The 18,656-nt window shown below is 30.4% G+C and overlaps 1 protein-coding gene across 1 annotated transcript; it reads right to left on the bottom strand.

Annotated features, from left to right (window-relative positions):
• Positions 1-5,203: 5,203 nt before the first annotated feature.
• On the bottom strand, positions 5,204-6,744 carry LOC149226512 (putative aquaporin PIP2-8). Its single transcript, XM_089375313.1, has 4 exons — positions 6,412-6,744; positions 6,031-6,326; positions 5,770-5,910; positions 5,204-5,628 (listed from the first exon to the last, which is right to left on the bottom strand). The coding sequence occupies exons 1-4, from the start codon at positions 6,701-6,703 to the stop codon at positions 5,497-5,499; spliced, it is 861 nt and encodes a 286-aa protein (XP_089231439.1). The 5' UTR covers positions 6,704-6,744; the 3' UTR covers positions 5,204-5,496.
• Between the last annotated feature and the right edge of the window lie 11,912 nt (positions 6,745-18,656).

The raw sequence follows: 18,656 nt of genomic DNA, 5'->3' as shown, positions 1-18,656 counted from the left end.
ACCGCAAGTCCTTACACAAAGGGTCTCATTATGTAATAGTTTGTTGATGTATATATGCATAGAGATTCAAATTCCAATTTATATAAGTCCGTTATCGAATATTGAATGATGAATGAATGAATTAGCATATACTGTGTAACAGAGAGTTCCAAGCAGAGTTCGACGATTACATAGAGAGGAACATGATGAGGAGGATCATAATGGATCATAATGGATCGTTGAATCAGAAACGCCGAAACCTTGAAGAATCCCGGAACCACAGAAACGCTGAAGAAATAGCGTAAAATCATAAGTAAACAGAATAGTGGAGGAGTAAAGTGTCAACGCACAACAACCGTTAAATCTCATAGATCAACGACCAGGATTAAATCGCAGAGGAGATGGAGGAATATCGCATCGGCGGAAACCCTTCAAGTATTGACGGATGGCCAAAGGGAATAAGTGATTGCGATCATGCTATTAATCGTCAACCATCAGATTGCGAGCTTGATCGACAGTTGAGATGTAATCGCATATTGCAAAAGGTTGGAGCTAAAAAACAGTGTGATAGCTGATAGCCGATAGTGATAAGCGTTGACCGGAGATTGGGCAGATCGACGATCAGAGGTCGGGCACTTTAGAGATCGTAGATCGAAAGAGGAGAAACGCAACAGAAGGTTTAATATGGAGGCGGACTCGATGATATATATGAATGCGGGTATATAGTTTTTGAGATCCGTTTATGTGTTTCGGAGCATAATTTAATTGTATTTCCTTTGTATTTTGTGAAAGTGTTGTGTCGAGTCTTTTAATGAAAAAGTGGTGTTAAACGATTCTGATAGTCGCGTATTAGAGTGGGAAGCGTGATAAAAGAATATATGTGGTATGATCATGGTAAATGGCCATGAACAATTGTGATAAGGGTAATCCCAGTTAATGTTCAGAGACCAAGGATTGACATAAAAGACATGCTACATAAGTATTTCTATTATAAAGCATTTTAATAGAAATAAGGCACGATGACAAGGTTTTAGGAATTAATCATATATAACCAATGTTAAAGAATGAAAAGAGATATATGTGCAGCCATAGGATTGACAAAGGTTGATGAGGGTGTATTAAAGCACTGATAGAAAGGATTGGAAGGGTTTAGACTTTTGGTTAGTCTATTAATATGTTTCTGCATGAGTTCTAATTAAGGGGGTCTTAACCATTGTTTAGTTATAATGAATATTTGACCGGAAGGTCATATAAATTCCTGGGCATAAATGGTTTAGGCATAGGTCTATATTCACACTGTGGGTAAAGCAGGGGTAACCCTGTGTCATAAATACTACAAACACTAAAATAAATATGATTTATTTTGATGGTGAAATAATTCTTGTCACAATGCGAGAATCAACCATGGTTGACCATGATTGATATTATAAACCTAAGGAGATAATAAATCCAAGGGATTTATATTATAAACCCAAAGGATTGATATTATAAACATGAGGTAATAATAAACCCAAATGAATAATAAACCCAAGGGATTAATACTAAAACCCCAAGGGATTATGAACCCAAGGGAATAATATTAAACCCAAGGAACTAATATTATAAACCCAACATTTGTAAACCCAAATATAAATATTACAAACACTGAAATAAACATCATTTGTTTTCATGGTTAAAAATCCTTGTGACAATGTGACATTCAGGCATGGTTGACCATGGCTGGCTATGATTGACAATGGTTTACCATGATCGATATTATAAACTTAAGGGAATAATAAACCCAACGGATTAATATGAGAAACAGAAAGGAATAATAAAACGGAGGGATTAGTAGTAAAACCTCAAGGGGTTATGAACCCAAGTAAAGAATATTAAAGCCAAGGGACCAATATTATAAATCTAATGTATATAAACCCTAAGACAAATATTATAAACATTGAAATAAACATGATGGACCATCATTGATTTTCATATTGAGACAATCCTTATGACAATTCCATGTTGGACCATGGTCGACATCATAATAAACCATATTTGACTCAGGAATAATAAACCCAAGCGATTGATATTATAAACCCAAGGGATTAATACTAAAACTCCAAGGGATTATGAAGCAAAGGGAATACTATTAAACAAAATGGACTAATAATATAAACGCAAGGGAATAATAAACCCAGGGAATTGAGATAATAAACCCAAGGGATTGTTATTTATTTTCATGGTGAGACAATCCTTGTCACAATGTGACATTCAAGCATGGTTGGCTATGATTGACAATGGTTTACCATGATCAATATTATAACCCTAAGGGAATAATAAACCCAAGAAATTAATATAAGAAACCCAAATGAATAATAAAATCAAGGGATTAATACTAACACCCCAAGCGATTATAAACCCAAAGAAATAATATTAAATCCAAAAAACTAATATTATAAACATTAAAATAAACATGATCGACCATCGTTGATTTACGTATTGAAACAATTCTTATCACAATATAATTCTAAAATTCTGTTAAACAAAAAATTGGCTCGAAAAAAGTTCTCACGGAATTGAAAACCTTGAAGTAGCTTCCGCCGTTATGTTTACGGTGACCCACAATGTTGTTTCTCGTTACCTACTTGCTATGTTATATGTTGATTCCGACGGAAATACACACAGGGCTTTAAGTAAGCCAGGAAATACAATGCTTGAATTTGGCGAATGACTTCGAATTTTTAAGTAATAGATAGTATCAAGAATAACAAGGGCGTTAAGGTTACCTTACTACCAAGTTACTATTTTCCTTCCTAGGGTGGGAGTATTTTTATGTTGATTGTTGATTTTCCGAATAGGTCAAAATCAAATCGATATAAATTTGGTTAATTATTTGATCACCATATGTCTATGTGATAATCAAATATTTAAGAAATCAACCATGAACATAAACTCTAATTCCCCAGTTTTATTTTTCATTAATAATAAATATTTGGAGAGTCAACCATCGACATCCGCTGAGGGATCGATGTGTCCTCTAACTTCATATCTTTTAAGCGGACACTTTCATCACGCGATCAAATCCATTTGGCAATAATATTCTTAGCTTGTATTCTTCGAGTGGCATATTACTATGTTGTTTTTACACTATTTTTAAAGTTGTAATTCAGGTTATTTGAATTAAATGTTAGTTTAATGTTAATAGTTATTAAAATATTTATTTTATTTGTAGGGTTAGAATTTGTAATGTTAATGGAGATAGAAAAGGAAAAATGATTTGAAATATTTTTATTTTATTAATTAAATTATATACAATAAAAAAATATTCGGACCATATAGAATTTTTTTAAAACCTTATTTCAAAATAAACTATATATGTTTACTTAATTAAATTTATTGGATTAATTAAAATTATGAATATATTATATTTAAAATATTTATTAATAAATATTGAAGTCATGTTTAGGTTTAAAACTGGATTAATTTTTTAGTTTGATTTGTAAACAGTTGTTTTAGACTCGAAAATATAGAAACGTTCCTTGTACTCAAATCAAACCTCCTCAATAATAAAGTACAACTATACCAATTCTCTTACCTTTTCCTCATACTATTAACATTAATGAAATCGATATCAAAGCATTTGAATAACAAATAGAATTTGAATGATAAAGGCTCTATAAACCTTTTATCATACAAATCCTACTAATAGAATTCTATTAGTAAGATTTGAAGGATAAAGAGTTTATAGAACTTTTATCATTCAAATTCTACCAATAAAATTCTATTGGTAAGATTTGAATGAGAAAGAGTTTATAAACTCTTTATCATTCAAATTCTATTGGTTATTTAAATGCTTTGATATCGATTTCATTAATTCTAATCTCTGCTACATTTGACATTTTTATGAAAATCTTACCAAACGCTTTTGAAGACGGTATTAATTAATTTTATGTTCATGCACTGATCAGGATATTACTTGGGTTTACTTGGGATTGATGCTTAGGGTAGGCCCTGATATGAAACGTTATGCCATTTAATTATGGCTGATTTTAATTATTTTAACAAATAATAATTAGAAATTAGAATTAAAAAGATTGAAGGCTTATGAGATTGATTAGAAATATTATGCCATTTAATTATAATAGTTTTTAAGTAAAAGTATTTTATTCATTATTTTGTTTTGTTTGGTTTATATTTTTATTTTTTCATATATAAATTATTTATTTTTCTTTTATTTTATATTTATTTATATTTTATTTTATATATATATTTTTTTAATTTTTAATTTTTTTCAATTTTTGTTTTTAAAATTTATTATTTTTTTTGGTACAGTATGGTTTGTTTTTTTTTTTAATTTAATATTATTAATATTTATCTAATAATATGATTATTTATTTAAATATAAACTTATACACCATATTTAAATTACTTATTTTTTTGTGTTTATTTATGTTACTTAATATTAGTAATTATTAATTATTTATATTTATATATATATATATATATATATATATATATATATATAATTTAGTATCTTTTCAACTAATTAATTTTTTTTTTATAATTGAATTTATTTAATTTTTTTAACTAATTAAATTTTTTTTATAATTGAATTTATTTAATTTACTCAAGTAAATTTCTATAGTTCATGTTTGGCACCTTGGGCATCTATGCTATTTATACTTAATTTCAGATTTGATTTTTATCAGTATCCCAAGGATGAACCATAATAGATAGTTAATAAAATTGACTCCAAAACAACAATGTGATTATTCCGAAAATCATTTTGATAACAATATAGATCACAGAAATCTGAAATCAAAAGCTTAAAAAAAATTAAAAATATTATGTCATTTAATTATTATAATTTATCATTAAAATTATATTAACAATACCGAAAACTAATAATCCACAATTACATTTCATATATACCAAAGGCTTTACGAAAGGAAGCTCTAAATTATAACGCAACACCAACACGATGTTCACGGTATGAAATTAATTTGACAATAATCCACAATTACATTTAACAGATATAAAAGGCATTTCATATATACCAAAGGCTTTACGAAAGGAAGCTCTAAATTATAACGCAACACCAACACGATGTTCACGGTATGAAATTAATTTGACAATAATCCACAATTACATTTAACAGATATAAAAGGCTTCCGAGACTGAAGCTTTGCACAAAGTCTCGGAAGCTTTGCACAAAACAACACCAGCAAAATGTTGAATGTATGAAATTAATTTGACAATAAATGGTCCAGACTTAAGACTTATTGGAGATCGAATAGTCACATTTAAAATGATCCAGAGTTGAGACTTATTGGAGATCGAATAGTCACATTTAATAGATATAAAAGGCTTCCGAGAATGAAGCTTTAAACAACACAAACGGAGGTGTTCAAAACAAACGGCAGCATCATATTCATGGTATTTATCAATATGTATTTTTATCACCACAGCTTACAATATAAGGCCCACTTATCAAACTGCAATGTGGGATAATAAGAAATGGCCTATGAATTTTTCATTCTATATTGCAGTGGTGGGGTGGCTACGCAACGTTTCCGAGTTTTTCAGACCAAAACCACCCGTTCTTAGAAGGTACTGGTAATACGCCGAAGCAACCGCAGCTCCAATCAGCGGACCAGCCCAGAATATCCACTGATGCATTCAATCCATTAAACGATAAGTCACCATCAAATTTCATTTCTATTAATATAAATCTCCTCTTTGAAGTTATTTAAATTTTAGATCTGTAAAATTCAATGCTTCCAAACAGGGAATTATAGATATTATTCTTACCAGGTCGTCCCAAGATTTTTGATTGCCGTATATGACAGCGGGCCCAAAGCTCCTGGCAGGGTTGATGCCCGTGCCTGTGATGGGAATGGTTGCCAAATGGACCAAGAATACCGCTAACCCAATTGGAATCGGAGCCAAAACCTGCATTAACCACTTGCCATTTTAGTAAATTTCTATCAGTGAATGAATATGTAATAACACCAAGGTTCATATATATATAGAGAAAGAGTTTCAGGGTGGAATATGATTTGTGTTATGTACAGGGATGTGGGAGTGGCGGGCTTTGCGCTTGGGGTCTGCTGCGGAGAAGACGGTGTAAACCAACACGAACGTGCCAATGATCTCGGCGAGAAGGGCACTTCCCTTGGAATAACCGGTAGATACAGAGTTCGATCCTCCTCCGGTGGAGGCATAAAAGCTCCCCTGCATGCCCCTCACAAGGGCAGTTCCGCACAGGGCACCCAGGCATTGAGCTACAATGTACAATAGGGTGCGAGGAAGAGAGACCTTGCGGGCAAGAAACAGTGCAAACGTGACAGCTGGATTGACGTGACCCCCTGGACACACGCATTGATTATATATATATGAAATATGAAATCATATTATGATCAAAGCTGCAGGAATGCACTTGGATTCTTATACCTGAAATTGCCGATATGCAGTATACGAGCACGGAGATCATTCCTCCGAAAGCGGAGGCTTCTCCCAACAACCCCACTCCGCCGCAGGTACCTTTGCTTCGTTTGTTTTCAACAACGGTTGTGAGTGTTATGTAGAGGAAAAGCAGCGTAGCAACAAACTCAGCCATGGTAGCTCTGTAGAACGACCACCGCTTCAATTCTAGCGAATCCAAAAGAGGGGCGGGGGAATGATCCTCATAATCCCTGCTCTCTTGTTCTCCGCCTTCTACTCCCATCGCTTCCATCCTGCTCATATCCGTAGCTTAACAGCAAAAACTGTACTGCTAATAATGGATACTCCACTGTGTGGATTTTACAGACGAAAGTCCTCGGTTAAATAGTAGTGAGAAGAGCTAACGTACCGTAGCAGTCAGATGACTGTAGAGTATAAGCGAGATGGATGTGCTGTAACAGTAGGGGACCCGTCTCGACCGTTGAGCTAAATTTTAGTATGAGGAAGTAACCTGGGCCTATCTCGCTCATAGATTATATTGTAAATTTAGGTTAAGGTATTGTTGGCTCCTAAATCCGAGAGGTTGGTAGGATAGGGCATCATTTCGCATTCGCTGGTTCAGTCGATGGGTTCCATTGACGTCAATATCAGCGTGATTTATTTCGAAATATATAAATATAATTTGGGAAATTTTAAAAATCCTTGATATTAATAATGTTTCAAGCAATCAAAACACGAAAGCATTTGCAATTTGAACCCAATAAAATTTACAAAAGATTCAAAGATGTATACGTATATAAATATAATAATAAGTGAAACGTTATGGTTCATTTTAAATAATTTATTTTTTTAATTACAGTAATAAATTTATCTTTTAGAATGTTTATATATTTCAAATTATTATTTTTTAAATTATTTTACTGTCATATCATAAACATGATAAACTTTTTATTATTTTTTAGATATATTATTTTTATATTAAAAACATTATAATCTTCTTTATTTTATTTTATTTTTATATTATAAACATTGTAATCCTTTTTATTATTTTTTATAAATACATTATTGTTAAATAATAAATATTATAAATTTTTTTATTTTGGTTTTTAAAAACTTGTATTGAGTAACTTAAATTCATTTTGATATTGGCTTTGTTGATAGCTGATATTAACTTTATTAAAAGTTGAGAAGGATTCAGGTTCCATCCATCAACTATATATGTATGTTCCATACATATATACTATACATATGTGTTTTATATATTAATTATTTATATGTTTTATTGATTTTATTTATATGTTTGATTTATAGAATCCATAATGAAATGAGATAGAATTATATCTTTTTTATTTTTATTTTGAAGTAGTATATCACTCAAATGATTTAACTATAAAAAAAAAATGATCATTTTATATAATATATTAAAAATTTTAAAATAAATTTCTTCTTATATGTTTATTATTTATATATATAATTATTATTATTATTCTCTGTATTCAAGCTTTTGTGATCCATAATGAATTAAACAAAGTTTTTCAGTAAAAATCACATGAGAGAATTTTTGGCCAAGGCATTTTGAATCAACAAGGGTGGTTCATCATCAGGACCAGATGAAGAGACAGACCATGGAAAAGGCTTAAATAGTTAAGAGTGTGCTTAATCTGAGCAAGAACAAGGGAAGAGTCTCTACGTCTTAGAATAGCCAGATATGTCCTCAACTTGGAAACCCTTGCGCGAGATCATTCAAAGAGATGAACTTTTATAGTAGTGGCCCTTCCGTATAGGGTAGTAATTTTTGTATTCAAGCTTCTGTGATCCATAATCATGAGAGAATTTTTTGGCCAACGTATTTCGAACCAACAAGTGTGGTTCATCGTTAGGACTAGATGAAGAGGCAGACCATTGCAAAGGCTTAAATAGGTCTGCCTCTTCATCTAGTCCTGATAATTAACCACACTTGTTGGTTCAAAATGCCTCGGCCAAAAAAATTCTCTCATGTGATTTTTACCGAAAAACTTTGTTTAATACTATTATTCTATTTGTTCATTTATAAAATATTTTAATGTATATAACTCACATTGAAATGATTTAACTATAAAAAAATAAAAAATAAAAAAATCAATCATTGTATATAATATATATACATTAAAATATTTTAAAATAAATATCTTCTCATATGTTTATTTTATATATATATATATATATATATATATATATATTCATATCTTTATTATATATATATAATTACTATTATTCTATTTGTTCATCTATATAATTAATATTGAAATATTTTAATTAATCTCAATATTGAGATGTTTATTCTATAACTCACATTGCAATATCTCCTAAATGTCATAGGTGAACTAAAATATTAAAATATGATATTTATGATTAATATTAAAATATCATATATAAATAATTTGAGATCTACATTGAAATACTTTAAAAAATAAAAGAATTACACATTTTCTTTTTATTCGAAGTCAAAATATAAGAATCTTTTACCTCTAGTTACTTTATAAACTTAGTATAAATTATAACAAAAATTACATAAAATTATGTTAGTTAATATGGATATTGATATATCTTATTTATGGTAATGTTTTTTGGTTTTAATATATAATCCTTCAAACACCACATTTAAATTCTATTGTAAATTTGAAAGAAATTACACATCTCTTTTAGATTTTTCTTTAATATTAATAATGATTTTAATTTAAATTAATTAAATATATAATTTTTTTTTTTGTTTTTTATTATAAGAACTATTGTTTTTTTCATTCAACACATATTTTATTTTATTTAAAAAATATACATGTATAACACTAATTTGAACAGAAAAGTAATCAATAGCTAAGACAATACATAAAAATTTATCATAGAAATCCTCAAATTAGAAAATTAGCAATTCTTAGATTTTTGACTTTCTCTTCTGATTATTAGATTAACATCACCATTCTTATTATTAAATTAACATCATCATTCTTATAATCATATTAACATCACCATTCACAATGCAATATATATGCATTAGGCAATATCCAAAACCCAAATCTATTTACCTTATTAGAGTAGTGTAGCCATATAAATTAAATGGTTGGTAAATACCAATAGGAATAAATATATGATATGCATCAAAACCCTTATGATACATCTCACCTTGCTAAAATAACACGAAGCATAAGAATTAATTATATTATAGATTTATTTTTTTATAATTATTATTAATTCAAAAAAATAATTCATATATAAATCAAGCATTTATACATTAAAAAAAATTGTGATAAGATTCTTAATCATGGAGATTCACCCTCACCTTACCATAGAGATTAGTAATATTAAATGGGCCTTATTACAATGCCATGGGGAAATACCATGGTTTATCAATATCACATGCCAGAAAAATCATAACTCATTTCATATGACATTATTTTTAATTAATCAATTTAATTAAAAAGGAAAAAAAGTATAACTACTCTTCATATAAATATCAACTTTTAATTTGTATATACTAATAATAATATCCTAAAATATATTTTGGATGATAAATCCCTACCATCCACCTAATAATTATTGATAATTAAATTAAAATTCTAGAATCTTCATTCCAAAATAGACATGCCTATTGGTATAATTACAAAAATGTTTCATTAGTTAGATATAGATTACAATTCTAGAAAATACCAAAACTAACCCAAAACATTTTTCCCCAAGGATCCACCCAAAACACTTACCCCTACGATTCCCCAATGTTTATAAAAAACATGTGGTGATAGCTATTTAGAGATATAAAACACATTCCCCATTAGAAGACACTCAAAACAGCATAAAGAAGTTAATCTCTCTTCCCGAAAATTTTATTATATTTGATACATCTTTGAACACAATATGATCCCATATTTATAACAATGGGATAGGTATAATAGATAACCATAACATCAATCTATAATTGGATGATAATGACACCTAAGTGGGTATAACTCACAATTATATTAGAAAACAAAACTCTCTAGAAGAATTTGTTGGAACAATCATTTGTCCTATTAACTCTAATACTCCCCCTAAATGGAAGAATGGATTATCTACCGCACCTTGCTTCTCTATACACAATTTAAACTTAGCCTTTCCTAGAGGCTCAGTAAATATGGTTATCATATTATCATTTGTATTATAATAGATCAATTCAATTTCCTTTTCTTTTACCACATCTCTTACAAAATGATTTTGTGTTTCAACATGGTTTAATATAGTATCGTAGAATAGGTTCTTTTCCAGTTTGACAGAGTTTTGATTATCACATTTGATGATGATTGGTCCATTTCACTTTTACCTCATGTCTTCAAGGATTTTTCTTACCCAAATTTCACAAATAATAATGAGGAAGGATTTTTACTCAACTTCAATGGAAGAAAAATAAAATTTTTGTTATTTTTTGCTACCCCTGACACAATTGTTGATCCAATACTAAATGAATAATAATGGAGGAATTCTTACCATTTGTATCTAGTGCCCAATCAAGAATTAAATAAATTTTCAACTCAACATTTAAATCATTAATATATTCAATACCAAAAATTTTAGTCTTTTTCAAATACTGAACTCTTATCTACTTTCCAATGACTGCCATCGGGATTATCCATGGAATAACTAAGTATGGTTTTTTGAATATGAAACACAACTACAATATCTATCCTGTGCATACTTAAGTAATTCAGATTCCCAGCAACGACTGGGATAAATTACAATTCACTTCCTTTGTTTCATCATCATTGTCGAACTTAACATTCTACTCCAATGGTGTGCACATGTATTTACATCCACTCATATTAAACCTTTTCGTTAATTACTATATATATATTTATTTTGTGCGATTAAAGTTTTACCATCATCTATCCTTACCTTAAGGCATAAATAGTAATGCAATTGTCCAAGGTGCTTCATCTCAAATTTTTAGGAAAAACACCTTTTATCCTTTTCAATTAAATTAATGGTATTTCCTATTATGATAAGATCATCAAAATAAAAAAAAATCAAAGAAATGGGTCATTTTATTTTAATAAAACCTTCTTGAGAGAAGAAGGTATCAATATTCACATACCAAGATTTGGAAGGATGTTTGAGTTCATATAATGTCTTATTGTACCTACAAATAAGATCTTCATATCTTTGCTTTATAAAACCTTCTCACTTAGCAAGCTAAACTTCTTCTTTTAATTATCCATTTAGGAATTTTCACTTAAAATATAATTAATGTAGAGCCCAATTGTGCTTAGTATCCAATGCAATCATCATCCTTATGGCGTTCATTTTAGCTACGGGTGAAAAAGTGTCGTCATAGTGTATTCCTTATTTTTGTGAATAGCCCTTTGCAACCAATATTTCCTTATATTTTTCTATGCTAACATCAACATTAAATTTTAACTTGTACAAACACCCCTAGCCTATAGGGACTTTATTCTTAGAAATATCTATTTTTCCCATGTTTCACTTTTTATAATTGAATTATCCTCTTCTTTCAAAGTATCCATTAGAATGGATGATCCTTAGTCTCTTCCATTGCTATATATGGAAAATTGTTATGTGTATTTTACACATGAGTAATATCAAAGTAGGATTTTCCTACCTTTTTGACTTGATTGGTTTAAAACTTCATTTGTTTTCAAGTCTGAATGGGATATCTCATATTTTTTATTGCAAATCTATAGATTTTCTTAAGTTATTTAAAATTTTGTTCTCTTGACTTCTATGCATCCTTTTATATTTGTGAATGTATGATGTGGTGGGGGGGATCTAGACCATGTGAATCTATACCAATTTCATTATTCATATCATGATTTTCCCACTACCAGGATTGTGATCATCTACTACCTAGTGATCTCATCCACTAGTCTTTGTTAATTGGCCAAACTATTGCAAAATGTATCACAGGGAACATAGCTACCCTAGAACATGGTGAAGCACTTCATGTGAAATAGACAACCAAAAGAAATCTTCCTTTCTCCTTGTGATATGGATTATATCATTACATTATTTTTCATCTACATTAATGCTTTTAGAGTAAAAAAATGAGAGGAATTAGCTCATAGGACCTTTTCTACTAGTGTGTCCTAGTTTGGAAAATTGGAGTTTGAAGCCTTCTCATAGTAGTTCTAGGAATCAAATAACATTCTTTTAGGGTATAAAATGGAGAAGGAGGTAGATTTTATTGAGCTGTGAGGCTCACCTATTACTTCTTACACCTCTAATGATATTTGATTATAAACACCACTATTTATAAGATAGATGAAATTGATATTTGTGTTTCAACACATGGTTTTATTTCACCTCACTATGAAAAACACATTACGAGTATTCGGTCTCAATTTCTAAGAAAATGAGCTAGGACAAAAGAGGACTTGGGAAAAATTGGCAAGGCATTGTTGTTATGATTACCCTTGAAGTGAAAAAATATAGAGCAAGTCTTGTATATGCTATTGATACTGACTCGTTTTCTACCCCTAGTCTTATTAAATATTGGGAGTTGTCATTTTTCATAAATGGAGCTTAGAATAAGTTGTTGGATGAGAAGCCCCCTTGTTCACTATGTCACATAGATTAGTAAGGTAGTTGATAGTGCCATTGTAGATGGAAATATTGTTGAACCATGATTAGAGTATGAACAATAGAAATATAAGTGATATGAACACCCTCATATGAATTATAATATTTTAGCCATGAATCAGAAACCCCATAGCTATTTAGTGAACTTGTTACATAAATAACATGAAGGACAGAACCGTTAATTGGTACCAACTATCAAGGTCAATTGTGGTCAGATTCATGTATATTCATGGAATAATTTGAACATGTCTTTGAAAACTTCATATTATTGTGTATTAACGGTTTTGTACGTGTACAATGTGTCTCTTATGTGTTCTTGATTGCTTTGGAAATGGTCAACTTTATATCAACCAAAAATCACAACTTATTGAAGTTTTCAACTTCATTGTTTATTCACAAAGCTTCAATTGTTGTTTCTCCCTCATTTGTCTTTAACAAGGGGAATTTCGATGATGATAGAGATTGTCATTATGGATATAGATTTTTTAGTTGTTGATTTTTTTTCTTCTCAACTAATACATTTGACCATGCTGGTTTTTTGTTATCTTGTTGTTGATTGTCTTGATCGTATAATTATTTGTATTGTATGAGCATTAATGGTAACAATGTTCATACCCTTTCAAGGGTATTACAGTAACATGTTTTTATAATATTTTTTATTCAAAATAAATGAAGGGGGAGTTTGTGATATGTAATTTTATTTGTTCCAAGATGAATTTACAAGGGAGTGTTGAAACATGAATTTTTGATGGCATTGACAACTTGAGTTTACCTTTCCTTCTCTATGAGTTTGTCATAATTCCTACTTAGACTTTTCATTGTCTGCGGGCCTCATAGTAGATTTAATGGTTGATGGAATTTCCTCCTATTTGAAGCTTGTGTTATACATCTTTACCATTTCTTATTTTTTCTAAAAAATTTATGAGGTGGTCGTTAGTGATTTCATTTCTCATTCCTCTGCAACTTCTACTTCAAAATTCAATAAAGTTCATTGAGGTTTCTAGGCTCTCCTCGTCAAAAGTTTGGTACTTCCTAATTGGAGAAATATTTATTTCTTTCCATTCATTGGATCAATGTGGGATCTACAATTTTATATTTCATGTTTCTTTTAACACTAACATATTTATCTCTTTTAGAGAGTATTTTTTCGTATATGTTTTACAAATTTTCTACATTTATTAAATTTTTTACTTCGATACCTTGTCAATTCTTGTTACTAGGACCCAATTTTTTTTTTCTATTTACTCCCTACATTGCACTTAATGGGATGTTAGTGTTGGTATTTTCTAATTCTCCATTTTCCAAAGAGCCAATTCTCTGGAATTGTAAGTTCAAGTAGGATTTCTTATCTGTCCATTTGTCATAGCTATATTTAACTAACACTAAGTCTCTTCCATTGTTTTATATGGAGCAAATATTTATGTATTTTATAAATAAGTAATATTAAATACTATTACAATCCTAACTATGGGTTGTTTTTTTGCGAGAGGCATGGAAACTCAATGTAACAATGGTCATCTCCACTTGAATATGGATACACCGACTTATATTTTTATGGATGCGAATAGATAAGAAAACCTAAAAATTTTGAAAAACGCACAAATAAAATACAATAAAATAATAAATAAATAAATTATACACAATCAGAAAATTCAAGCACTAAGTGACTCCACTATTTTTTTGATTCTAATCATAGATGGGGAAATCCTTTGACAACTCGATGGACACAACAAAGATGCTTGGGATTCCCTAATATCCTTTCCTTTCCTTTTGTCAATGAACAATTGATGGCCAATCAATCTAGGTATCCACACTTTAAATTCCTAAGGGACTATTTTTTTATTGGATCATTCTTTATAGCGTTAAGTTATGAAATAATAGAGATATCATAATTATGGATAACTTCATTTAATTTATTCATCTAACCTAATAATTAAAGGTTTAATACATAATTTGAGAAAAATAAATATGGGTGGAAGGAACAAGAATGATTCTCCTTAAAATAACACTATATCTTGTGACCACATTAGATACAATGATTTTAATTATTAAATAAATATATATAACTATGAATATTTTTATTAATATATTCATTAAATTTAATCCATATTTTATATTCCTTCTCATTAAGGTTATATTGAGACATTATGTTGCAAAAATTTGAAGTACCGTCCCCTTGCATGCAATCTCATTTTGTGATGGAAATGCATGGGGCAACTCTCCCATTTAAAAAAAATTAGATGATGAGTGAGAGTGGATAGAAAATAGTTGAACGCATTCATGGTACACCAAGTGGCATAGGATTGGGGAGGATGGTATGAGTGATGGTTCAGACAAGGTGCCCTCTGCTCAACATGCAGAGTATCGTCTCATATTTAGAGTCGTTGAAGTGAAATGAAATGCTTCTCATCTGCACTGACAGTTCCATGACATAGTCTCATTTGATTATGACACCTATTAGTCCAAGAAAGGTAAAGTTACAATATGATGTAGTCATATCGAGTCTGAAGTCATTGTGCTTGCTTTTACTTATCTCCACACCACCCATCTACACCTTCATAATTGTGTGCAAGTAGCGGAAGCGTAGATGGTGGTTAAATAGGACTATTGGGAGAAAGACAAGGTGTATGTAACAACTATTGATTTTCTTACAAACCCAACTAAGATATTGAATTCCATTGCAGTATGGAATTATATTGGCATACTAAAGTGTTTATGGATCATACTCTATCCTCTTGCAACGATGACTAGAAAATGTTTTGTAGCCATATGGAGATGTTGAAGAAATAGAAAAAAAAATGTGATTACTCTAGTTTCTTCATTAGTAAAGAAACATGAAGATGTGATTCAAATTTAAACTCCCAAGTCTTTCGAGAGAACCCCAATTTTCCTCTACTTCTCTTAAAAAAACGTTTGTCACAACATTCCTACCTAATCTCATAAATAGTTTTTACTGCTTTTCAATTTCATAGATTTTATTTTTACCTATTTAGTACATCTAAGAGCGCTTTCCATAATAATGGGTCCTTTAAAAATGGTTAGCCACTCCTTTTGGCTTTTCGAGTGCTCAACTTGGTTTCTCTTTTGAACTACAATACAAAATGATTATTTATACTTTGCTAACCTTTATAGTTCTAGATTTAACAACAAAATTATTGTTTATACTTTATTAATCATTATAATTATTTTTTTAAAGCTACCAATATTCCAATCTACCAAAATATAACTCTATATATATCATATTTTAATTTTATAATAAAATAATGAAACTTACCAAAAAGCCAACGCGTTTTAACCTAAAAAGGGGATATTAGATTAATTCCTGGAAGGCTTCGTATCCATCTCTAATATGGGCTCTTACATACACTCCGGGTATGGCCCCATACTATATAAATATAGATCTGAATCTTGCAGAGCTATGCTTTACTTACAGTCCCGGTATGGCCCTATATTCTATAAACATAGATCTAATTCTTTCCTATATCTAATTACGTTTTCAGCATTCCAAGACCCAGCTGTGCATCCATAGTATTTCGCTTAACTTCAAAAATTGTAGATTTATAAATATAAAATGAATAATTTTAGATATTATAATATATGGAAATCATAATATAATGAAATAATTGATTTTCAAAATATTCTGAAATCTTAAAACAAAAACAACTTTGGGTCACTAAAAGTTTTCAAGGAATCTGAGAATATTAAAATAGCTTGTAGCATTATATTTACGGTGAGCCACAATGTTGTTTCTCGTTCCCTATTTATGTTATATGTTGAGTCCGACGGAAATACATAACAGGGCTTCAAGTAAGCGAGGAAATACAATACTTGAATTTCGGGATTCACCTCCAATTTTTACGTAATCGTATGATGTATGTAACGCCATCAAATCCACTTGGTAATAATATATCATAACTTGTATTCTTGGAGTGACATATTACTATGTTCTTTCTACATAATATTTTTAAAGTTGTGTTTCGTGGTCATTTAAATTAAGTAGTTAGTTGTTGATAGCGTTAAAAATATTTATATGATATTTGTATTTTGTAATAACAGTGAAGTTCGGGAAAAGAAAAATGATTTGGAAACTTTTAATTTCATTAGTTAAATTATGTATATTGATGGGTCCTATGAATAGGTATTTTTTAGAGTTCATTGTGCTATTCTTCAGCACTTAAAATTCTCATTTTCTCACAATAATTCACTTTTTTAGCCATAATTTTTTTAGTAGAAAGACTAAAAGGTGTTTGTCATATTGTATAGCCTAATGTGATTAATATGCATGCCAAAGAAGCATTTTTGGAGATATTCACAATGGTGGAGACACCTACAAAGAATATAGGGAGACTGTCCATCTCATAAACTCCGTAACTCGGGTTGAGATCAGAGAATCCTCTCCAACATCTCGAATTCACTACCAGACGAAGAACTCCTAGTGAATGACGAGGACAAAGGGAACCAAATCCACAAATCTCGAGATTTTGGAGGGGAGCATTCCTCCTTTCAAGGAAGTTGTCCCTTAATCATTTTTGTATAGCTAAACCTACTAAAAGGCTCATTATGATTCAATTTTTTGTTGCAGCTAAGAGTAGCTATTGAGCCTAGTGCTTGACATTATTATTCTTAATTTTCATGCGAGGTATGAGACTATTATTTTATTTTAATGAGAAGTTTAACATTGATCTGAATGTGAGTTAGTTTTGGAGGGATTAAACCCTTGGGTTTGGGCCCAATGCAGATGCTTTAGTCCCTCTCTTGTATTTTCCTTCTTCTTCTTCTTTCAAAACATTGCAATCCTTGTCTTATTTCAATAGATATGATATCATAAAAACATGTAATTGCAAACTTACCTATCACCTCTCTTGTGGGAAGAGTCACTTGGAAAGATCTACAATAACAATCCAAAATATTTGTTTATGGTTTCTTGGAAATGAATAGATGCTATTTTTCTTGCTTATTCTCTGCAATTTAGGAGTTAGTGTCATTAGCTTGAGTGATTAGTGTAGTGTTTTGGGATAGAATAAATCTTAATCAAATTCAACTCAACTTTTCCATGTTAATTGATTTCACTGTGTTATTGGTTATTTCATTAGGGTATTTGGCTAACTGCAAGGACTGTGCTGACCTGTAGAGGTGGGCATACCTTCCCATATTCACCTGGAATTTTACATCCTCCTCCTAGGTACTTCACACTGCCCGCAACCTTTGTCTCCAAAATCACTCTATCAAGCAAAATAAGAGGCACCATGGGCATTACTTTTGGTGCAAGGTAGACCTCTAAGGGGTGTTACGCTTGTCCAAGGGGCTCCTACAAACTTCATTTATTACCTTCTGCCTCCATCCACCTTGCTACATCCCTAAGATATCATTTCCATCCTCAAAATGCTCACAGACCCCCTCCTTTAGCAAAACAAGGCTTCTTGTAGCAATACAAGAACTCATGTAGTAGCTCTGTAGTTTGATTTTTTAACCAATTTTTCTCCAAACTTGGATTCTACCCTAGTTAAGTTGCATAATAACCCCCACCTTGTGATTTTATGATTATGGAAGACCTTAGGACCACTCCAACCTCATCTTTCCATCACTGCAACCATCAGATAGTAAAACAGAGTTATATTTAGCGTCTTTTTCTTCATAGGCATGTTAAAGAACTG

Source organism: Pinus tabuliformis, chromosome J, assembly GCF_031772625.1.
Source record: "Pinus tabuliformis cultivar Carrire ecotype Pingquan chromosome J, CPIR1, whole genome shotgun sequence".
Lineage (NCBI taxonomy): Eukaryota > Viridiplantae > Streptophyta > Pinopsida > Pinales > Pinaceae > Pinus > Pinus tabuliformis.
Note: the sequence above shows the minus strand (reverse complement) of the source record. Positions and strands in the feature narration are given on the sequence as shown.